This window comes from Eptesicus fuscus, chromosome 16 (genome assembly GCF_027574615.1).
Source record: "Eptesicus fuscus isolate TK198812 chromosome 16, DD_ASM_mEF_20220401, whole genome shotgun sequence".
NCBI lineage: Eukaryota > Metazoa > Chordata > Mammalia > Chiroptera > Vespertilionidae > Eptesicus > Eptesicus fuscus.
The window spans coordinates 41,417,708-41,442,707 of NC_072488.1; the positions used below are offsets into that span (position 1 = coordinate 41,417,708).

At 45.9% G+C, this 25,000-nt stretch overlaps 1 protein-coding gene across 1 annotated transcript in view; it reads left to right on the top strand.

Moving 5' to 3' along the window:
- Nucleotides 1-25,000, top strand: part of ANTXR1 (ANTXR cell adhesion molecule 1) — a 223,807-nt gene that overhangs the window by 135,886 nt on the left and 62,921 nt on the right. Inside the window, exons 13-14 of the mRNA XM_054728105.1 lie at nucleotides 3,377-3,472; nucleotides 20,273-20,314. Of these exons, the coding sequence (XP_054584080.1) occupies nucleotides 3,377-3,472; nucleotides 20,273-20,314 (138 nt within the window). The remainder of the gene's footprint in view (nucleotides 1-3,376; nucleotides 3,473-20,272; nucleotides 20,315-25,000) is intronic.

Here is a 25,000-nt window from a genome sequence, read left to right on the forward strand (position 1 = left end):
ATTTATTAAAGAGAATTAAATGAGCTAATATATAGGAAGCATGTTAGTGCATAGGAAGAATAGTCCCTGACACATAGTAAGTGCTCAATAAATATTAACTACTAGAGGCCCAGTGCGCGATTGAAATTGTGGGAGGAGGCACCCCGCCTCCTGCTGTGCAAGGAGGCACCCCGCGGGGGGCCAGGACCTGCGCCTGACTTGCAGTGTCCCCCGGCCACCCTACCTGTGTCCACGCCGGCTCAGACAGGCCCCCCTGTCTCTGTCTCCATCTCTGCTCCGGGCCTCACCTGCACATGCAACCTCCTCCTGTCCGGTCGTGACCCGTTACTGCATCTTGGCCTAATTTGTATATTACCTCTTTATATATATAGATACTAGTAACAGTTATTACTATCCTCATTATCATTATTGCTATTCCACCAAAACAGAAGCTCCCTGAGTGGCTATTTTGTTCACTGCCTGGCACATAAGAGGTGCTGGGTATACAGCGGCTGAATAACTCACAGCCCCTTGCCTGTGGCTACTTGTTTATACATCCCCCTCAGCAGGCTGTGAGCACCTCAGTTCTTCTAATCAATCCTGTGTCCCAGAGGACTGCTCAGTGGGCACAGAACAGAAGCTCAGTAAACGTTTGCTGAATGAATGCATGAACAAACCTCGGAGGTTGTGTGCACATGTTATCTCCTAGTAACACATTAGCCTCAGGTCTAAGTTTATAAAACAAAGTGTGTCCTTTGTTTGATGGTGCTCTTTTGCAGTTCGTGTGTGATGGTGGCTAGAAGGTCTTGAGTACCAGGCCGTGCATTTGGGGGCTGTATGGGGTGGGGGTGGGGGTGGGGGCTGTCTGTAGAGCAGGAGGGAGTTCTTCCAGAAGCTCCTGCCCCTGGGCACTTCCACGCCCTAGTGCCCCTCGCTGCATCCGCCCCTTCTGAGTCGCACGTGTCCTCCAACGACACAACCAAAGAGAACTGTGGCTCATAAGGGGCAGATCAAATCTGGACGGAGAAAGGCCAAAGGTATCTTTATCCAAATCCAGGATGTCTTCCTCCTCTCTCTTCTTGTGAGCCAGGTCCTTCACCCTCCCTTCACAAGAAACCTTCTCCTTCTTCCAGAAGGAAATGTAAATATTTCCCCACAATCCATCAGCCTTTCTGCTTCTCTCTCTAAGGGGAAATATAAAATCAGGGGAGCGGAGAGGAGTATATAATGTGAATAAATGCAGTCTATGGTCTTCACTTAATTATAAGTCAACACTTCAAAGACCACTGTTTATAAGCCTCTTAGTAACCACAACTTCTTATTTCAAGTGCAAACAGATTTATGACCCAGAATACCCACCATGTTTTCTGTCGTGGGGACATAGAGGCGGGGGAGGTGGGGGTGAGCTCGATGTTTGGACATGATAGCTTTCATCCCAATTGCCCAGCCATGGCTGCTTCCATCTCACAGCTCATTTATCCTCACGTCAGTGCAGTAAGGCAGGTGAGGTTTACTGGTAGCACCTCCATTGTGTGGGCATGGAACATAGAAACTGAGCCATCTAGAGGAAGGTCCTTAGCTAACAACAAGCTTGGGAAACACGTGTGATTGTGTCATCCCTGAGAGCACCGCTCTCTGCCGTGGCTCATGCATAAACGCTGTGGGTCCAGAGCATCCTCTCTACCACGGCACGTCCATTGCTGGCCCCTGCGCTCTCTCCCCGCCCACTGCCCAGCCCTGCACCTGCACCTGCACCTGTAAGGCTGCAGCTCCCTCCGGGCAGTCTGGCATTCCCAGGTCTTGGCTGGGGGCTGGGGTGTTTAGTTCCCTGGCCTTTTGGTCAAAGACATTCCAGGGAGTAGGAGCTGCCTTTAAACAGCTTCCAGTCGCCCCCGCTGAGCACTCAGAGTGGTAGTGAGCCGTGCTCCGGCTCTGCCATTACCGGGCTGTGTTACCCTGCACAGGCCAACCCCCTCCTCCGTCAACGGGGCCGAGGGGCGGCTTTGAGAACCTGACCGTGCTGTGAGTGGCCTCCCCTGAAGACGCATGCACCAAAAATGTTGGGGGTCATTTCAGTAGGGTCACAGCCTTCTGTCAGTTTGAGCCCATTTGGATACCGCATTGGTCCACTGACCCTGGGTAAGAACCAGAGAGGAACCCTAAATGCAGATTTTTAAAGTAATTTATTTCAATGGTTTTTCCCCTCATGATATTTTTTTAAAAAGAAAGGATGGATTGAAAAAAAGAAAGAAGAAAAATACCATAAAAACATTACCAGCAAAACTATTAATATTTTAGTAAATATTCCTCAATCTTTCTCATCTAAAAATTCATTAATTATATCAGGAATGTTTCTCATGTCATTTAAATAATACCTGAAAGCAAAATGTGTGCATGGTAATTGACTGCATGGTAGTTCTATAGTGCATAATTAGCCATTCCCTGATTGTTAAACATTTAGGTTTTCCCTTTATTATTATTATCTGCACAGACATTCCTGATTGTTTTCTTGGACTAATTGTGGAATTGCCAGCTTTGCTTAGAAGGAGTACCTATAACAATTAATACCTCCCTAAGGGTAAGCCCCTTGCCACCTCCCCTCCCGAAAGTTGCACCCATTTCCACTCCCAGTAGCCAGGTGGGAGGCAGGGTGGAGGAGACTTACATCTGCTTCTTGAGCCAGCAACCCCAGAATCCCAACACTGAGTAGGACCTCTGTTTACTAAAAGTTACCGACTATCTCAGGCCACAACAATCGTGTCTCTTTTCAGGGCTGGCCTAGGCACGTTTTGAAGTGGATGGAATTCGCCTTGGGTGCCTGCCTCACTCCCTGGCCCTCAGCCCTCACATAACCTTGGCAGCGTTGACTCAGCCACCACACCCTCCCCTCCCAGGTTCAGCAGCAGCTGTTCCACCCTCCGCTCCCTGCAATCCCTCTGCCCTTTATTGCTTTCTATCAGCAGCCCCAGATTTTCCATTCACAGCCTCGGGAAGATCCAGGATGTGGGAGGCCGTCACTGGGCAGAGAGTGATGGCCCAAGTGATGGATAGTGGTAGGCCACCTCAACGCCAGGTGCCTGGGCCGCCACCTGCTCTGCCTCTTGCAGGGTTGGTCCTTCAGTATGTTGCTCAAAGAGAAGAGCAGGGCCTCATTGAAAAAAAAAAAAACACGAATATTTTTCTCATGAGAATTGGCTACATAGAGTGAGTGGTTGCCCAGAATGACGGGCAGTTTCAACAATTTGCTTGATAAACCGTGCTCTTCTCTGGGCCTTAAATCTGCATATTGGTGATGGGAGGGGGAGAGCACAGGTGTTGCCTTGCCCCACCCTAGCTCGTATGCTGGTTGCACACATGGCCTGCCCATGGCTGACCACCCTTTCTCTTGGCCCCGCAGTCCGATGGCTCCATCCTGGCGATCGCCCTGCTCATCCTGTTCCTGCTCCTGGCCCTGGCTCTCCTCTGGTGGTTCTGGCCCCTCTGCTGCACCGTGGTAAGTGCCCAAAGCTCCTCCTCCTTCCTCAGGCCTCGGGCCACTCAAAGCAAAGGGTGACACAAAGTTAACAGGACCATGAGTAGGACAGGGTGGCAAAACCCTGCAAATATTGAGGACAAGTCTTGCATTGCTTATACAATTTATACAAAACCGATGAACATAGCATTGTTCAATGGAACCAGGAGTCACGAGGAGTCCATATGGGTTGAGGAAGTGGGAAATCCAATGGACACATCCTTTAGGTAGGCAGCTGAGGTGGCTGCTCTGGCTCCGTGCTTAGGAAGGATCCACAGAAGACTGTAAATGATGAGTGGTATTTGACATGTCATACACATATATGCATGTGTATGCATGGTGCGCACACACTCACACATACACACACACACACACACACACACACACACACACTTGTTGAGTTGCCCTCGCTGATACTCTCCCAAGGCCACCTGGTCTTAGCAGCCAGTCAGCCCATCTGAAAGAACGCCTCAGGCTCTTTATTTTTAACAACAAAGAGTGGCGCCTACCTTTATTTCTTTCCTTGTAGCTAACACTTACAGGACACACCTACTGTATGCCCTGCACTGGTCTAAGCACTTTGGCTACAAGGTCAATAAGAACCTGCCTCCACATCTGGAGCCACCGCATAGCTCTGACCAGTGTCTCCATGAATAGCTTAGGGACTGGAAAAAAGCCGCCTTCACCTGCCACGCCCAAATGATATTGCCTCTTTATCCATTTCTATTCCCTGGCCCTTAGACTAGGAAAAGCCCAAACAAAGTAATAGCCAAATGGAAAAAAAAAAAAAAAAAGGTGGGCTCGAAGCGAGTGCTGCCCAGCTGCCTTGGCACCTTCCATTTCCTGTGTCTTAGTTCTTCCCAGGAGGGTCCTGCGGGGGAATCCACAGTGAGCCTTTCTAGCCAAGAACTTGTCATGTTATCTCTGAAACGCCAGCACTCAGCACACAGTGCAAGGGGACTCACATCTGTATGGAGAACTGAGCTGAACCAAGACCATAACCTCGGAGTGCTAGATGTGAAGAGGAGGGGAAGGACCTTGGAGTGACAGTTTAAAGAAGGGGAATGAAGGAGATGAGACACTCAGCCAAAAGGTGCATCCTTGTGGCAGGAACTTGTGGAAAGGAAGGGGCTCTTGCATCAACAGAAGCCCCTGGGTGTTGCGGGAAAGAGATGACTTACAGCAGACAAGAGCGGGTGTGTGCAGGGTGGGGTTCAGGACCTGTGGGAGTCTCGGGTCAACTAATGTAATCCAGAAGGGCCTGATCTCACCAACATGTTAAACTGATTCCTACCATAGTAGCCCCAAGAGTTAGGTGTTGTTTTAAATACCTGTGGCTGCACAGCCATTTTAGTTGGGGGAACGGGGGTGGGGGGAATCATGAGTGGGCCAGAGTGCTTTCTATAGTGATTCAAAAAAATTTAAAAAGGCACATTTTCAGGTCTGGAATTGGGGAGGGAGAACTTTGCAGTGAGCTCTTAAAGAAGTGGGTAGCCGGGGTTCCTGATGCTGGCAGCAGGCAGTGAAACCAGGGCTCATGTTGTAGTAGGCATCACTCTTGTTCACCTTGTCCCTTTGATTATTAAAAACAGTTACCTCTGGGCAAGGACGACTAGAAACAATAAAACAGCCAAGCAAGGCTTTGCCACTTAACTAGCTGTGTGATCATTGACAAGTTACTTGACCTCTCTGTGCCCCAGTTTCCTCATTTGTATAGTAAGGACAATAAGAACACCAACCTTACAGGTAGACGATGCAGAGTTTTTATTTATATATATATATATATATATATATATATATATATATATCCTCTCTAATAAAATGGTAATATGCAAATTAACCATCACTCTGCTACATAAGCCACACCCACCAGCCAAGCCACGCCCACCATCCAATCAGGGAGAGTATGCAAATTAACCCCAGCCAAGATGGCTACAGCCACAGAGAGCAAGGTTTCCCAGGTAACAGAGCAAGCCAAGCTTCCCGATAGCCATTGCAGGCCTAAGCCTCCACTCAAGCTACAAAGTTTCAATTATAGAAGGTAAACAAATTCAAACAGAAATGGGGGCAGAATGGAGCTTGAGAGAGCAGGCCAGGGTTGCCGGCGGCAACAGGGGAAGCAAAGCTTTCCGCACACCCTGGCCGGGCTCACCCGCTTAAGGCTACAAAGTTTCAATTGTAGAAGGTGAATTAACTGCAACAGAAATGGCTGCCACCCTGGAGGGAGCAGCAGGCTTGGCTCCGCTCCAGGCTGCAAAGTTTCAATTGTAGAAGGAAAATAAATTCCAGATACCAGGGCCTCCGCTTGGGTTGCCAGGGGGCGTGGCCGGCCTGCAAACCACCACAGGCCCCTCTCTCAGGCCACCCCACGCCCCAAGGGAACCCCACCCTGATCCGGGACACCCTTCAGGGCAAACCAGTTGGCCCCCACCCGTGCACCAGGTCTCTATCCTATCTAATAAAAGAGTAATACGCAGATTGACCATCACTCCAACACACAATATGTCTGCCCCATGTGGTCAAAGATCCAGCACCCATGTGGACACAAGATGGCCACTACAAGATGGCCAGCAGGAGAGGGCAGTTGGGAGGCACCTGGCCTGCAAGGGAGGGCAGTTGAGAGGGACCAGGCCTGCAAGGGAGGGCAGTTGAGAGGGACCAGGCTTGCAAGGGAGGGCAGTTGGAGGTGATCAACCCTGCAGGAGAGGGCAGTTAGGGGTGACCAGGCCGGCAGAGGAGGGAAGTTGGGGGCAAACAGGCTGGTAGGAGAGCAGTTAAGCATCAACCAGGCTGGCAGCAGAGTGGTTAGGGGGTGATCAGGCTGGCAGGCAGAAGCGGTTAGGGGCAATCAGGAAGGCAGGCAGGCAAGCAGTTGGGAGCCAGCAGTCCTGGATTGTGTGAGGGATGTCCGACTGTCCGTTTAGGCCCAATCCCACCAGGATCGGGCCTAAACGGGCAGTCGGACATCCCTCCAGGAGTCCCAGATTGGAGAGGGTACAGGCTGGGCTGAGGGACAACCCCCCTCCATGCACGAATTTCATGCACCGGGCTTCTAGTATACACACACACACACACACACACACACACACACACACACATATATGTAATTATATCTCATATATATATATACCAGAGGCCCAATGCACGAAATTCGTGCAAGAGTAGGCCTTCGCAGCCCCAGCTGCCTCAGCCACCCTCGCAGCCCTGACTTCATCCAGAAGGTCATCCGTATGGTCATTCTGCTGTTTAGCCATTCAGGTTAATTTTTATATTACACTTTTATTATTATAGACTAGAGGCCCAGTGCACGAATTTGTGCACCAGTGGGGTCCCTCGGCCTGACCTGTGGGATTGGGCCGAACCAGCTCTCCAACATCCCCCAAGGGGTCCCGGATTGTGAGAGGGCTCAGGCCAGGCCAAGAGACCCCACTGGTGAGCAATCGGGGCCCGGGAGGGACGCAGCAGGTTGGCCAGCCTGGGAGGGACCGTAGAGGGCTCCAGGGCGTGTCCAACCTGTCTCGCTCAGTCCCATCAGCCGGACCTCAGCAGTAAGCTAGCATACTGGTCGGAACGTCTGCCCCCTGGTGGTCAGTGCATGTCATAGTGAGCGGTTGAGTGACCTTAGCATATCATTAGCATATTACTCTTTGATTGGTAGAACAGTTCACCGGACACTTAGCATATTAGGCTTTTATTATATAGGATATACACACATATATTTATATATATATATGTATATTTTTATATATAAATATATACATATATATTTATATATATAAATATATATAGTGTGTGTGTATGTATACGTATGTATTACTTAGAAACAGCACCTTGCACATACAGTAGTTAAGTGCTATGTACTACCATTAATACTTAAAAATATTTACTATAATAGGAATATTTTACTGTATTGTGTGTCATTCAATTTATATTAGTGGGAAATCTTTTTTCCGGTTTTGTTCAGATATAATTGACATATAACATTGTATAAGTTGTACAACATAACATAATGATATATGTTATATTGCAAAATGATCACCAAAGTTTAATTAACAGCCATCACCTCAGTTACAAATTTATTCCCTTGTGATGAAAACTTTTAAAATCTACTCTCAGCAACTGCCAAATAAACAATACAGTATATTAACTAAAGTCATCATGTTGTGCATTACATCCCCAGAACTTATTTATAATGGAAGTTCATATCTTTTGATCACCTTCACCCAGTACCCACACCTTCCATCCTCCTGCCTCTGGCAACCACAAACCTGGTCTCTGTTCCTATGACTTCATTCATTTTTTTTTTTTTGATTCACATATAAGTGAGATCATACAGTATTTGTACAGTATTTGTCTTTCTCTGCCTGACTTATTTCACTTAACATAATGCCCTCGGGGTCTATCCATGTTGTTGCAAATGGCTGGATTTTTTTATTTGTTTGTTTTTATGGTTAAGTAGTATGATATTGTGTATATATATATATTACATATAGGCAATATAGATAGTAGTGTTACATTGTTAATCAATAATGTTATATATAAATCACATCTCCTTTATCCAGTCATCTGTCCAACACTTAGGTTGTTTTCCTGTCTTGAGTAATGCTGCAATTATCTCTTTAGGATAGTGATTTTATTGCTTTTGGATGAAAACCCAGAAGTGGAAATGCTGGGTCATATGGCAGTTCTATTTTTAATTTTTTGAGGACCCTCCTTACTGTTTTCCATAGTGGCTGCACCAATTTACGTTCCCTCCAACAGTGCACAAGGGTTCCCTTTCTTCCACATCCTCACCAGCACTTGTTACCTCTTGTCTTTGCAACGAGGTGATATCTCATTACAGTTTTTATTTGCATGGAAATGTCTCTAAATTCATGTCTTTCATTATTGGAAGCAGTGTCATCCAAGGCCATATTATTTTGCAATATTCAAAATATTTTTCAATGAACGTATCTGGTTAAGTCCATGTTGCTTTGGAAGGCAGCCAGAATGTCTTCATGTCTGATTTTGTAAATCCTGAAAGATTTCTTTCCAAGGAAAGATCCTAGAGATTAATTTTCCTGCTTATGATGTCTATAAAAACTGTCTTCACCCTTACTTCTGATGCTTGATGTGACCCCAAACCAAATTTATCACTCTCTTCCTTGATGAGTAATGATGCTCTGAAGGGGACAGGATACAGCCATGTGTTTTCTAGAGAGAGTATGCAGGGAAGAGGCCAAATATAGCTCCCACTCTCACCCACTCCTCACCACAATGGTGGTACTAGTCAAAGGTGTCCTTGTAAATGGTGGTCTGAAACCTTCCTCTGTCACCGTCCCCACCCTGCCCCAAGTGTGGGAAATGCCCCATGACCTGGCACCATAGCTGCCTCTCAAGGATGGGAATGAGCCAGAGAGTAGAAAGGGCCTACAAAATGTGGGGTACAGGAGGTTCGTCTCCGCTGAGCCCCTTCCTTCGGTTTCTGCAAATTTCTCTCCGGGAGTGATATTCAAATTATTTAACAACCCCAGTGGCAAGGCCTCCAACTCCAATCCCACCTGAGCCAAATATTACCCTTTTAATAGCTGTATGATGAGATACGAAGGGCAGGGTTGTCCAAGAAGCCCCAGCGGGTGGCCGGAGTAGAAGGGCAGGTACTCAGGTCCCTGTTTACTAAACATAAAGAGCATTTTTACATGTAATGACCAGACCAGGCGTAGTGGTTACTGGCAGGCCTGCCCTCTGCCTCAGCATCCTCTGGCTCTGTCTGGAAGAAGAAATCTGATGGGTGAGAGCAACTGCTGCTATCCATTGCCTTTCCTAAAGAACCCCACCCCACCTAGGTTCTTTTCTTCCAGAGAGAGAGAGAGAGAGAGAGAGAGAGAGAGAGAGAGAGAGAGAGAGAATGGCCAGATTCTGGTTCAAAACCTTTTGGTGATTTCCACCTTGGCCCTTGGTGTCCTTGGGTAAACCTTTGGCTTCTAAGATTCCAGCACTTATTCATTGGCACAAAAGCGCCCACATTGAAAGGGAGAGAGGCACTAGACTATGCCCCCTGGGCTTATTTGCATTTTCAATAAGGGAATTAATATTTTGCCTAAACAAATAAATAAATAAAGCCCTGCCTCAGCTCCACAAGGGGCCTGGCTGGACCCTCTAAGTCACGCCATGGCCACTCCATCTTCTCGTAAGTTTGGTCCAATATGACTGAAATCTCTAAAGTGAACTTTAAAAAGAGGAAGACTAGGAAATCTGAATGAGAAGAGGACCCTGAAAAAAGAGTTGGAATGTATTAGGAGAGTAAATGTACGAATGGCTTGAATGTAGAGAGAAAAAACAACAACAATGAATCAGTGATGTTAGAGCACTAAACTGTTCCAGAAAATTCAGGCAGCCCTGAGGGTGTAGACCAGTGGTCGGCAAACTCATTAGTCAACAGAGCCAAATATCAACAGTACGATGATTGAAATTTCTTTTGAGAGCCAAATGTTTTAAACTTAAACTTCTTCTAACACCACTTCTTCAAAATAGACTCGCCCAGGCCGTGGTATTTTGTGGAAGAGCCACACTCAAGGGGCCAAAGAGCCGCATGTGGCTCGCGAGCCGCAGTGTGCCGACCACTGGTGTAGACCATCCCAGCCAAGAGGCGGTGCCTGCTGTGAGCCTGCAGCCCAGCTAGGCCGGTAGCTTTATGTGGACAACAAAGACCATCACATCTGCCTAAATTTTAGCAGGTAGCAAGACACTGATAGAGTCTGATGGACAGTGGGGACTGGCTCCTCCAAATCAAAAATCTGGGGGATGGACTAAATGCCTCCTGCATGGTCTTTCAATCTGCCAGATGCTCTCACGAACACCCTCAACTCCCTAACTCCCACCTCACTTGCCCTGCCCACCCCTACACCTAGATCTAGCAATGGTATGTAGTCTCCTCTTCGCTCCCAGGGTGCTGATCACATCTGGAGAGAACTGCCAACCAAGCATGCTGATGGGGCCACTGCACACTCATGAGGCCTTCAGCATGCTTAGTCAATTTTATCTCATCTTTCTGGAGCCTCAGATTTCATCCTCACACCACCTCTCCCAAACGCTTGCCACTGTCCCAGAGATCCCGTCCTACCTCTGGCTCTTCTGTTGTCCATAGGCAATTGCTCCTCTGTCTCAGTGAAAAAGCAGAAGCTGTCCTGTGAGAAACCTTTCCACTTCGGGTAGCACGTACGCTGATGTCCTCCTCCAACACCCTCTCTCAGAAGCAGTTGCCCCTTCTCCCTCTCTTTCCACTGTGTTCTTCCTTTGGTGTCCCCTCTCACTTCATCCCTGCCTCTGGTACGGTTCCTTGCCATGGTCTTCCTCCCCTCTGCCTACAAAAGTGTGCCAGCCTCCTTCAACCTTCAAGCTACTCGCTTCTCTCTCCCTTCCTTTCATCTGCAAACTTCTTTGCAGACACTCCACAGTTCCTCCCATTCACTTCAGCCTGCTGCCCCCTGGCCTCCAACCCCATGATTTCTCCAGTCCATCTCTTGCAAGTGAATTGCCTGGGCAGTGGTCTCTGCTCATTCCTCATTCTATAACAGGTGTAGGCACTGCTGACTCCTCTCTCCCCCAACACTACTAGACTATATACTTAAAAATGATGGAGATGATAAATTTTGTTATGTGCTTTTTCCACAAGTAAAAGGGGAGGGGGAGATCTTGCAGCAAAGTTGCAAATTCTCTGCAATCCCACTAATAAATCACACTAAGTCAAATCAAATCATCACATTCCTGTTCAAATAATGGCAACTATTTTTATTCGGTTCACTGGGCCAGGATAGTGTGCGTGCCTTCACAAGTTCTCCCCATATAAGCAGAGTTCTATTCTTTGTTTTGTTTGTAATGGCCTTGTAGGTCTCTTATGAACAGTTCGTTTTTAAAGAATTTATGTAGAAGATCGTGTTTAACTCACTATTGAATTTTAAGGATAGTTCAACATGTAAGCCTGTTGGACATCTCCAATGACAAATTACAAAGGGCAAAAATGAATCAAGAAGTTGATGTGCCTTAAATGAAATAAAAATGAAGTCTTCAGGTAATGTTCTCCACACCTTTAAGCATAACATTTAATTTTCAGGGCCAGACAACCAAGCCTACCATCACCAAAGGGATTTACTGACAGTTTGTTTAATAGCAACCTGACTAGTACAAGCAGCTCCTTAGCCTAGACCTGTCATGCTCCCTGGAGTCCTTTCCAGCCTCCACCCTTTCCCACTTGGACACTCCTCACCCTGCAGCTGACAAGCCTATTTCTCACTAACACACTGAGCTCTGCCATGGCCTGCCCTCACCTCTGGAGTTCCGCAGCCCACGCCCCACACACCAGTCTGTGCTCACGTTCACCTTGCCCTCATGGCTTCCCTCATTCCCACCCAGCTGGCCTCACAGCTTGCCTTATAACCCACCCACCACATCCTCACCTCTGCTGGTGAACTGGAAAGGTGTGAGCTATCATTAAAGACAAATGGGTTCCACCTTAGCTGGTTTTGCTCAATGGTTAGAGCACCTACCTGCAGACTGAAGGGTCTCAGGTTCAATTCCTGGTCAAGGCCACGTACCTCGGTTGCAGGCTCAATCTCCAGCCCAGGTCAGGGCATGTGTGGGAGGCAACCGACCGATGTGTCTCTCTCACATCGATGTTTCTCTCTCTTTCTCTTCCCCTTCTCCCTCCCTTCCACTTTCTGTCTCTTAAAAAAAAAAATCAATAGAAATATATACTCGGGTGAGGATTAAAAAGAATAATAATTAAAAATAAAGATAAGTGGGTTCCCATGGAGATCTTTTTCTTATCAATTCAAGGTAAATCCTTTGAACCTTAATTTTTTTAGGTGAAAAATTAGGAAATTGGGATCATATTGTCTCTAAGGTTACCTTATATTCATACCTTCTATAAGTGAGTCTGCTCTTTCCTTTCCAGACCAAGATTCCCTGGTCTGTAATTCTTAAACCTGGTTACACATCAAAACCACAAAGGGGTTAGACAATAAGTTTGGAAGAGACCATTAAACTCAATCTTCACTGTAGAACTTCTCAGAGCCTTTAGTAGGATAATTTGCATTGTCAATCTCTAAACTTATTTTGACCTTGGAACCCTTCCTTGGACTATCCCTACCCCCACCCACTGACATACAGACATCTGAAAGGACATTCATATTCTGCCCAAAACTGTGTAGAAAATATAACCCTAGAGAATGTTAAAGCAGCTGATTCCCGAGTTCTGAGGTGCAACATTTTCCCTGCCCTCCTCAAAGCCTGCGTCATTGCCAACAAGCTTGAACATACAGTGAACAGTACCAACACATCCTGTTCCCTGTGTGCACTGCTCAGGTCCCACAGGCACTGCCAGTGGCTGGCATCACCTTACCTATAACACAGGCGGATCAGACCCTCCTCCTCTGAGCCTCAGGGAATCTGAATTCATGGTTGTTGTTGTTTTTCACTGTCTCACTTAGAGTTTTGCAGTGACTCTGACATACATATTATCTAATGGAGACTATGCATAGCTATTATTTTAAATTACTATGCAAATCACTTAGGCTTTATAAACAAACTAGAAGCCTGATGCACGAAGATTTCGTGCAAGAATGGGCCTTCCTTCCCCTGGCTTCCAGCACCACCTTCAGTCGGGCCAGAGCCACCTGTTCGCTCCAGCCTGGAGCCGCCTTTCTGCCTTCCCACACTGCCCAAAGGCCCGGAGCAGCTGGGGCAGTGCAGAACACCTGCGTCATCACCATGGTGACGACACAAGCGTCCCACCCCGCCCCCGGCCGCTCAGCACCTGCGTACACAAATTAACCTGCCATCTTTGTTGGGTTAATTTGCATACTCACTCCTGATTGGCTGGTGGGTGTCACAAAGGTATGGTCAATTTGCATCTTACTCTTTTATTCGTGTAGATGAGGAAATTCCTGCCACTACTCTCATTTTATTTATTAGTGAATATGGCCTTTTAAACAATCCCAGTCTTAAGAAAGATGAGATGAGAAGCCAAAAATTATTTCAAGTTTGAGTTCCAAATGTCAAAAAAAAAAAAAGTGAGCTCATTTCTTTGAAAATTTCTTGTACTGTGTTCTAGATCAATACTTAGCATTAGCCTTTGATAAACTTATATAGTGTAACACCACTGCATTCAGGCAGCATGTGGCCAGCATTAACCCACTCTAATCAGCTGGGAGGTTTTTATTATATTTATACCATTTCTATAGTAGTAAGAGTCCTTTGTCTGACATTAGCTAGCATCTCATACTTTATAGGCACTTTCCATATCCAGTCACCTATTTTTTCCTTGGTTTCTTGATTTTAATTAGAAGTGTATTTATTATAAGGACTGGGAAATCTAGAATGTAAAAGCATGAGAGCAAGTATTCCCTTCTATCTGAGACAGGAAAGCCTTCTTTAGATGGCCTTTTAGATCTTGATTGGCCTTCCTTCTGTACACAGTTCTGTTCTGGGGGCTCCTCCTCCCACAGAACCTTTGAGGCCAGGGAAGCAGCAGAGGAGGTGGTGTTAAGAGTTAGCTTAGAAGTCCCAGGGTATGCAGTGTTTTCAATCAAAGGCTCCAAATATCTTTAGCCATCTAAATACACTTATTTGAGCTAACCTCTCTGAGCATGCAAGAGGTAACCATTTGTGAAAAATCAATTACACTTAATTGGTGATACAGGGGACTGTGTAACAAAACAAAACAAAAATGGAAAAAATATAATAACCAGTGTTTTAAATGCATAGCCAGGCTCACAAGAAAATAGGGGACATTTCCAGGGCTAAAAATAAAGACAGATCTGGAAATATGATGGTTAGCTGACCTTAAAGCAATAGCGGTCCTAGGAGAGATATTCTGATCTTAATTACCCAGACATTTGGTCTAATAGCCTTACATAGATAGGCCCACAAAAGTTTGAGAGTTGGAATTGAGTCTTCGGCTTAAAATTGGGACCTTAAGTGAAAGAATGGGCTATGTGTTTGTGTGTGTGTGTGTGTGTGTGTGTGTGTGTGTGTGTGTGTGTGTGTGTGTGTGTCTAAGAATTCAGAACCATAACTTCTCACTTTTAAAGTTCAAATATGTACATACTACTTGGAGTTCTGTAAATTACAAGCTGAGAAGGTCCCAGTGTGGAAGTGTTTAGGAATCTGCAGAAGGAAACTTGAGTCCTCTCTGGCAGGTTGATCCCGCAACCCAGTCCTCATAGGATTCCCATAGGTAAATGCAAACTACACATGAGCTCATAATCCAAAATTACCAAAAGCCCAAGGAGTATGATTACTCAGGCTCCTTGGGGTTTTACTAAACATGGAACGTACAAAAGACCAGAAATCAGATGAGGAACTCAGGCCCAGCCAACAGTCTCTCCTTTCTGTCTCCAAAGTTAACAATAGTTGTTAAGTAGCAGATGCACCAAAAGTTCTTTAGATACCATCATTTTTCCTATAAAATGAAAGTTGTTCCTAAAAATATCACTGCATATGGAATTTCAGCCTCATGAAAAGAACTGGACTAGTGGGGAGGGGGGAGGTTCAGAGCAGATCATTCAAAACTGTGCAATCTTATAAAATAATACCCTTATAAAAATTAAAAATAATATAAAAAATCTCACCATTTGAAGCATCTTATATTTTTAATTAAAATAACGCTGCAGTGAAATGTAGCACTTTTCCTTGATTTTTAAAAAATAAACACATGAACTCTCCTGGTGGATGAGTGTGATGTAGCACTGTGGCTTTGAGTTACGGAGACAGGACAGAAGGAAGGACATTCTTAGATCGAAGTGTCACGACAGAGGTGGATGGCTGTGACTCATTGTCTTGTTATTCCTCTAGCACCGGCTTAAAATAGAAATCCAGCCTTTGTTGTTTTGCCAAGTTTCTCTTTTCATAACAAAAAAGAAAAAAAGCTATTTGTGTGGTTCCAAATAAGACCAAGTGCCAGGAAAGTACTGTTCTGCTGTTGTCAGCAGTATAGCCTTTTCTTTAACCCACGGTGCGTGCTTCTGATGCAGCATGTTGCCCGCACTCGTGACTTTAAATGCAACATCTAGTGAGCCAGGATGGCTATCACCTGGGAGGAGGAAGAGGGTAGACTGTGTTCTATATTCCATTGCCCAGGACTGTAGCAGCAGAGTTACAGCAAGAACGAATCAAGTGGCCAGGATCAAATCATACAATCTAGGAGCTGAACTTGGATACTTCTGGAGAAAAAGAAATAAGCGTAATAAACTCACCATGTGCTTAATTTCACCTTCACATTTTATAAAGTAAATTTTAAGAAAGAGCTTTATGGAGACCTAAACGGTTGAACTTGACTCATAAAGCCAGAATAAGTTCCCAGGTGTCAAGCAGGACCTGAGCATGTGTGATCTTTCTACTGTATTTATGCCAACCTAACGATATCTCCACATCTCCCCTCATGACTATTTCCAGCAGCCAAACTAAGAGGCGTACATGAAAACTTGATTTTGTTCTGACTTACAGTTGCCAGTAAGATTTCAATTTAATAAGATTCTACCTGGTCTTTTCTGGCTCTCTTTCCTTAACTCATAGAACATTCATTGTCAAATCTGACCCCATCTCATGTCTACCTAAACAAAGATGGCTAAAATCAGGGCTAAATGTGGGGAGAGGAGGCATATCTCCCAATGCACAGCAGAGACAGTTTTAAGAAATTCTCAGGTAGCAAAGAAACATTACTAGAATTCAGAAGTTCCATATCCCGCCTCATTTTCCTTACCTCCATTTACTTCACCAGTCCACCCATTAATGCCAAAAGGACTCTAGGGCAGCTACTCCAAGGAGGCAAATGGGCACTTTCTGCCCATCCACAATACATAAGCTGAAGATGGCAGTAAGTGGTGGGGTGGGGTGGGCCTCAGGAGGAGAAATACGAAAAATGTCCCCAGATTCACCCCCCCACACTGCCATTTGGTTCTACCATGTTGTGTTTATAGATATGTTGGTTGAGGAATTTTCTTTTAAAACATTTCATTAAGGATCCTTTCAAGCTTATCTATCTTTAATTTGTTCCTTCTAATGAGAAAGGAGCCGATGAGCCCACTCCCAACCAAGAGGAAGCTCCCAGAACCTTCTGAGAAGGGAGTGGGCCAAATCGAGCCTAAGCTTGGTAGTGCTCAGTGGAATCTAGTTTGCATGCTTGTTGGAAATACTTTCTAGTCATACTACTTGGAAGCAAAGAATTATGCAATTAACCTTTAAATTACCATTGAAAGTGCTATTAAAAAAACACACAAAAATAAAACACACCGGGTTACCTGAGACCCCATGAACAGGACCTTGCCTGTTCTGTGAGGTCACAGACTTCCCAGGGAGGTGTACTTACTGGTGATCTGCTGAATGAATAGGTGGTAACAGGGGTATGTACAGGTGTGCGATAAAGCAGGAAGGGATAGCAAGCATTTAGGCAGAAGACAGATGCTGCAAGTGAGAATCAGCAGGGTGCATGGAAGGAACAAGAAGGTGACCCAGGGGCTGAAGTGCAGGGGAGAGTGGAGAGGAGTGAGGTAGACAGGTGGTAGAGCCACCTCACGCAGACCTGGGGGGGAGGGGGCAGTTAGCATTTTATCCTGTGAGCCCTGGGCCACTGCACAGCAAGGAGGCAGTGGTACTGAATTCAAGAGCTGCACACCTGCTCCTCCAGGCGACGTGCACTCTGGACGGGGAGGGTGGGGGGGAAGGTGGAGAAGGCTGACGTGTCCCTGTGCTTAGGTCACTTCTTTGGGTGGCCCGTATGCTGGTCTTGGCAGGAGGGTTTGGCTCATTTGCAGACAGTCTATCCAATTTCAATGCTTGGAAAAATCATCTCATGACTTCAACTTAGCCTGTCTAGATCACACTTTGAAACACTCCCCTGCCATCCTATGGGCGAGCTGCTCCCTGAGCCCGGTGGAAGACTGGTGATGGGGGGAGATGGTAGCGGGGAGGGGGATGCTTTGAAGCATTAGGAAATTAGGAAGACTTCTTCCTCATTCCTGCTGAATATAGTCAGACACCCAACCAATGAGACCAGATTAGAGGTGCCTAAATCCTGTTAACCTGAACATGGTGGCATTTTTCCAGAAGCTCAAGTGCCCAATGTACAGCGTGTCAGCGTGAAATCTGGATTATAAATTAGTCCACCTTTGATTAATACTAAATTGAGTATTCTGGCACTGTCTTTTGGTTTCCCCTTGGGACATTGCTTGAATGGCAACCCATAGATGGGTTGGTTGGGGTGGTGGGCCACTTGCTGCGGCCCTTCCTCGCTGATGGCATGTGCCCACACATATGTGGTGAAACATGCTGTTGCTGACCTCCTGTAGCCCCTGGCCACTGTCTGAACACCAGCCTCCTGTCACTCATTTATGAAGCTCTGGCCTCTAAGCTGCTCCATCTGGAAATGACCATACATAGCCTTTTAGTTCACACAGAGGTTAAGTGAAACCTTTGTTAAAGATGCAATAAAGACAAGACACAGAGACGGCAAGAAAGGAAAAGGAGAAGAATAATAACAGTCTGCGCCATCAATTGAGCACCCACTGTATACCAGGTGTTTTACAAATGTGATTGCTCATCGTGACTCAATTCCTGCAAGGAATTGACAGATGAGGACAGATGAGGACAGTGGAGCTCAGGGAGGTTCAAGGACTTGTCAAATCCTCACAGTAAGAGAAGGGCAGGTCTGGGGTTGCTCTGACATCTCCATTGTGCTGCCATGCATTGAGGGAGGAAGCTGGTGGCCCCGTCAAGACAGAAGCTCAACTGCTCTGCACCGAACCTCCAGATACCCACGGTCCTTCCCATGCACCCCTGTCATTATCTGTCTGTCTTCCCAAATACCCTGCCCCTTCTCCCTACCCTCCCTAACCCTGCCCAAAGAGAAGAGACACATTCTAGATGGCTGTCCCCAGCCTCCCACCCTCCCTCCCATTCCCAGGCATTTCCTGTTTTTAAATCATCAGTGCCTCTGGGATGATGGGAAATCAGCTCTGGGCAGGAATGGCCCTCCCCAGAGATTTTCTTAAGAAATTCGGAGCCAGTGTTGAGTGGGTGAGCAAAATCATGGCTTCATGCTTTCCAGAGACCTTCAGCAGGCTTCCCACAATGGCCAGGAAGTGGAGGCAGATGAAATGATAGTTTGAAACCCCTGGAGGCCTTAACCTCTGTTGTCCTTAATTAATTGAATGCTGTCCTTTTAGATGAGTGGAGTCTCAATCCCCAGGCTGGTGTTAATAGAGCCTCAAGCCAGTAGCCTGTCTCAACATACAGAGATGGCATGACAGATAGTGGTAGCCTGGATGATAACTGGGAATCAGAGCCCAAATGAGACCCTAGAATACTCACTAAGTCAAAGGAGATGTGTGCTTAGTAGGCAAGAGCTTGATGCCTAGTATGCAGTCTGCTCTGCAGCTAGGAGAGCTCTCCAACTAGATCAAGGAACTGGTCCGGTGGGCAGTGCCCAAGCACCCATCCACAAGTGGTCCACACCAGCCCTGGCACTAAAACATCAAAAGATATACACTGAGTTGCCAGATTATTATGATCTCTGAACACATAATAATCGGGCCACTCAGTATATATATATATATGAGGCCCGGTGCATGAATTCATGCATGGCTGGGGTCCAGCCAGCCTGGCCAGGGGGAAGGGACATGGGTGGTTGGCCTGCCTGCCTGCTGGTTGAGGGGACAATTAGCATGTTAGCCTTTTATTATATAGGATATACACTGAGTGGCCAGATTATTATGCGTTCAGAGATCATAATAATCTGGCCACTGCAGTGTATAATGAGCTTTGTATTTACCTGAATTCCTTAAGGAAAAGGACTGTCTTGTATGTAGCTGGCCCAACATTCCATTAATAAGCTTGAGATGAGAAGAGGGAGCTACCAAAGGACATGGTAGAGTCACCGTGATAACCAAACTGCCTTGTAAAAGACTCTAATTAACTGCAAGGGCTTTCCTTTTGTGAAGCGGGTGTGCAAGTTGGGGACACGAGTAAGGAGAGGCCGCTTACTGCCACCCAGCTGTCCTCCTTCCCTGTCCTTCTCCCATGTGTCACTCATCCTCTCATTGGATGGAAGGGGCCCCCAACTGCTGTCTGCCCAGAGTGTCCACATGTCTCTCTTCAGCCCCAATGACAGGGCAACTGCAAAATACAATCTTATAATGTTGCTATATAAACCTTTGTACTCCTTTAAGTTCAGGGCCCTGAACAAAAAGCCATGGCTACCCCTTCTTTGCTGTCCACTGTTGAGAATCTATCTGCCTGACATTCACACCCTACACCCTCCCTAGATGGGTACTGCTTGGGACCAGTGACAGTTAACAGAACTACCAACAGCTCGTGGGGTCCGTACCTGACTCCTCTCTGCAGCACCATCTTAACCTCTGTTGTGTACGTTTGTTTGTTAAATATGTAGCTGGTTGAATGGATGGGTAAAGGACTTCATGAATGAATAACTGGATGAATTAATGAGTGGATAAATTTGCATGATAGCTACCTGGGATAAGAGATGAAACTGTTATCTATGAAGCATTTTTTCCTTTATGAATGGAACAAACACCATTATGAATGGAACCCTCAGCCTGGACCATACTTTAACTAACTGAGCTACTCTGCCCACAAAAACACATCATGGCATTGATTAAGCCTGCCTTGCTTGGGCCTGTTTCAATGGCAATTATGGCCACACTACCCAGACAACTCTTGAGAGCAGGCCTCTTGAAAAGCAGGTGGCTGAAGATTTCCACTGACTTGTTCTTTATTTTTTCTTTTCAGATTATCAAGGAGATGCCTCCACCTCCTGCTGAGGAAAGTGAGGTGAGTGACCAGAGCCGGGAGCAGCCAGAGGGGCAGGGTGTTGGAGTGGGGTGGAGAGCTGGGTGGGCTGGGCTGAGACTCGGGCCCCTGCAAAGCAGAGCTAAGTTGGGCCCAGGCTCCCAGTGCATGTGAAGCAGCAGGCAGGGAGGTCTTCGGCTCTTTCCCAACCAACGATGAACAGGAATGAACTAAACTGGCAGTCACAGGCAGAGGCTTGGGAAGGTTTTCTTTGCACAGATAAAATTTGAGATGCAAACAGAAACGTTTTTATCACTACAATTATTTTTCCTCTAAAAGAGACACTTGAGGGATCTCTTCTCCCTGCAGAGACTTATGCTTTATGTGTCCAGATCAGGGAAAACCCGTGACTCTAGGAACCGCCTGTTCTTTAATGTAAAACAATGTTACCTAAAGATTTGCCAGGAAGTAATGAAAATATATTGGAAGGGGATATGCTAATATCCTGGCCGTGCTCTCAAATCCTCATCATTTGAAGGAAGAAAAATATCTTAGACTCCACCATAAGTTGGCCAGTGAGCAGTTTGCCTGGGGTAGATTAGAGTGGAGGCATTGAAGGCTGATGGTGAGAAGGATTATATTGGGGGAGAGGGGACAGGAGTGCCCGGCCAGTGGCTTTTCTTGTCCTCTGATCACTTCCGGGAGAGCTGGCCACCCTGGATGCAATGCTCACCAATTTATAAACCTGGGTACAGGTCTGAAAACCCAGTGGGACCAAAGGCTATAATGATGAGGTTTCTAGTTCATGGTCCTTAATCCCTAAGGTCTGTTGTGTGCAAACCGAGCACCACCCCCTCACCATTCCTCCTCCCAATGTCTTTGTCAAGTTTCCTACATACAGAAAGAATCATGATTACATTTAAAATTCCATGTGGCTCTTATATCCTGAACCATATGCATGTAAGCCAAGGGATTTAATAGCTGCCATCAATTAAAGCACATCTTGTTGGAATGCTAACTTCCTGCCCAGAAATCAGGGGAGGAAATTACATTGCCGTGCAAAGAGGAGGGAGGGGAAAAATAACACCCTCTTTACATCCACAAAAGCCTTTTGCTAATCCTTCAAGAGAAAGCACCGTGGTTAGTTCCCGCAGGTTCCACTTTGGCAGTGCTTCTGCTGCGTGCAGCTGTCTCTTGTTCTTCCAAAGAAAAATAGGTCAAGACACTCTCTTGATGAGGTTGGTCTGTTTGCCCTGTTCCCTCCCCTCATTCTTTTCAATTAGAGGAGTTGTTGCCCTTCCCTCTGGTGCTGGCTCTACGTTTGTCTTTGGAAGGTGACGTGGCAGCTACTGTGGCCAAAATATGCCAGGAGACTTAGGTGTAAGACTGTGGAGTATGGCTTACCCCAGACTCCAGCATCTAGCACAGGACTGCACACACAGAACAGGTTAATAAGTATGTGTAGAATGAACTACCACTTTGGAGGGGAAGTGGGACTCGAACCCAAAAAATACCAAGAAAGAGTAGCTGAAAGCAAGAGAAGTAATTGAGGTTTTCCAGTTTCATCTAATATTCTTAGAGAAGTCTCACCTGAAGAAGGCAGACCTGGTTTCTGACACAGAAAGACAACCTCGGGATGCTTGAGATTTAAAGGGCTGTGCTAGACCTAAACGAGTTTCTGTGCTGGCGAGCGGGCTGCAGGCGGTGCTGATTACCTTAGCATGCACCTTGGCCATGAGAGTCCCTTGGCCCTGGGGGTTAAGCAGCCCTAATCTCCCACCTAATGTGTTTTGGCAGAAAAAATAATAATAATAAAGAAATCCCACACAAAAAAACAGATAATATAACTTAGCCCACACAGAGTATTTTACACAATGCCCTGAAAATCATAGTCGGAATCCAGACAGCCTTCTCCACTCCAGCTCCCTGTGTTCAAATCCCACCAGCCCTTCAAGCACAGCTCATGTGCTGCTAACTCTGAAATCACACTTTCATTCCTTCCATCACAACTCATTTCTCCCTTTTCTGCATTCCTAGGATGTTTCATTGACTTTTCCTTCTGTGTCAATGTTTAAGATCATTAGCTAGTTAAAGATCAAGATCTATATCTAATTAATCCTTGATTTATCCCCAGAGAGCTTAACATGTTGTCTAACACTCAATTTCTAGCTATATGAAGTCACTCTCTGCCATCCATATATAAGCAAGTCAAGGACCTGTTATTCCAACTTTCATCAGATCTACTAGCATCGTATCCCAAGAGACAAACATCTATTTAAATAATGAAACTTTAAGAATGAACACAACTTTATAATGCGTTCCACAGTGATCCTCTTTAATAGGGAGTATCAGTATGCACAACATAAAAAGCCATGACTTTTTGAGATTCCATGCAACCAACAGTAATACTTCTGGATAAAGGGGGGTCAAAGAAAAATTAATTTAAATGTAAAGATCTCAGCAAAAGCAAGGAAACTAATTTTAACAACTGAGAGGGGCATTTCTTCTCTAATTGGCAGCAGAGTGAGGTTTCCTCACTGAGTTTCTAGTTATTCCCAATAACTGGTAGCTTATGGGAGAAGCCAGTAATGGGCCACTTCAGCTGCTGGTTCCATGGACTTTCTGACTCTGTGTGAGAGGGAGAGGGATGTGTATTGAATGCATCCAGTTAACAATAAGCACCTCCCTTTGAATGATGAACTTATTTTTAGGTTTATTGTCATGCTCACTGATCCTAACAAGTTTTCTAGGACCAACCAGCAGTCCTGAGATCCCTCATAGCTATGTCTACACAGACAGCCAGAGTAGCCTCCCCCTCTGGAGGGGTGAAGGGCCAACCTACCGCCAGTGGACATCAACTGCACACTGATACACACTCACACATGCACACACATGTGTACATGCCAAACAGGGGTACTAGAACAGGCCCAGAATTCAGTATTCAATATTTCAGTAGTTAAAAAAAGACACATTGCTTCTAAAAAAAAAAATGAATACACTGTTCTTTATTGAACAATGCAAGAAAATGGTTGCATCATCCTTAGTCATGGTGTGTATGTGAAGGGTATGTTGGTGTCATGACATGTTCTACAGCTCAGAACAAGGAAATCTTAGGTCATTTGGAAATTTTATATTTACAAACAAAGGGGTTGCTGGATTTTTCAGTTTACTCCTAGGAATTAATCTCCAAGACTGACATTGAGGATGACTTCTCTGGCTTATCCCCAAAGATGTCAGATGACACAAGCAGCCAGTTCTACTTTAGGGTCAGCCCTTCAGAGCCTCCTGGGCCTGGAGTTTCTGTGGCCTTTGCCCTTTACTTACTTCATGTCATCACCCTCACCAAACTTACTCCTCTATAAATATGAACAATCGTGTTGACAGCTATATCCTCCTTATTTTTCTCAAAATATCACACTGCACTGGCTCAGGGGGCCCAGCCACAGTGCCAAGTGAGTGAAAGATGGAATGGACAAATAGAAGGTTCTTATTGGGAACTATCAGGGCTTATCACAAGGATTTAAGGTGGGTTATGGTTCATCAAAATGTTAAATGGATTCAGAGGCTGATTTAAAACTATTTCCTTGGGCTCAATTTTGTTTCAGTTACATTCTCCTTTCCATAGATAGTTCCCTCTAGCACCTGCTTTGTTTGAGAGCCTGTTTGGGTCAAGCTGGCCATCTGGATATCAGAGAAGCAGGAATGTTAACGAACTTGTAGCTTGAGTCTAAGAGGGCAACCATCTATATGCACAACTCCAGGGGGAGCTGTTCACATCAAGACTATGGTGTTGTCCAGGGCATGGAGTGGTACAAAAGCCTGACATGATTGGAAAGATGGAAAAGTTCAGTGTCTGAGGGCAGCACGGGACTAAGTCAATTTGGGGCTAACCCAGTGAGTGCATCGGACCTCAGAGTCTACAGCTATTTCTTTCTAGAGCAGGACTGTGACCGAGGACACGCCCAGGTCTACCTGAGGACAAGCAGGTCAGATGGTCCTCTACCATCTGAGAAATGTGACCCAAACATCAGCCAACTGGACATCTGGGGCCGCCACATCCTTTAAGATTTAAACATAACTTCCCCTGATGGAAAACCAGCACTCCTCCCCAAGTTCTGCGGCTTCTCCAGGCACCACTAACTCCTACTTCTTGCTTCCCCTCTGATAACTGCCCTTCTTCGTTTGCTGGACACCATCTAACAAACTCGATTCCCACACTCCCCCAAAGGCACCGCTGGCACAAGGCCATCTGTACAGGGACTTTTGCTGAAGGATTAAAAGTATGTGGTTGCAACACAGTGCAGCCAATGAATAACTGCTAACAGAATATTAAGCAGCCTCTTCTGCAGCATCACTGTCATTCCCGATGCTGGGAGGGTCTCAGCCATCTCCTCAGGTGGGTACTGGTAGCTCAGTTCCACTCTTTCCTGCTCATCTTCTGCCAACTGCCCACCAACCCCTGATTCCTATTGCTTTGCTCACACAAAGCAAGTCAGCTTATCCATCTGTCATCCAATAATCATCAGAGTATTTCTACATTGGCGGTTCCCCTCCCTGCTACATCCTTGAAGAGCAGTGTGAGGACAACTTGCCAAGAGCCCTTGTACTTCATTAGATGTGAGGGTCACCTCGGGTGCTGCCGGTTTTCTTAGTGGAATTGCTGGGGACTGTGATTTTAATCCACCAATTTTTGGCCAAAGACACATCAAAGATTCCCTTCTCATCCGA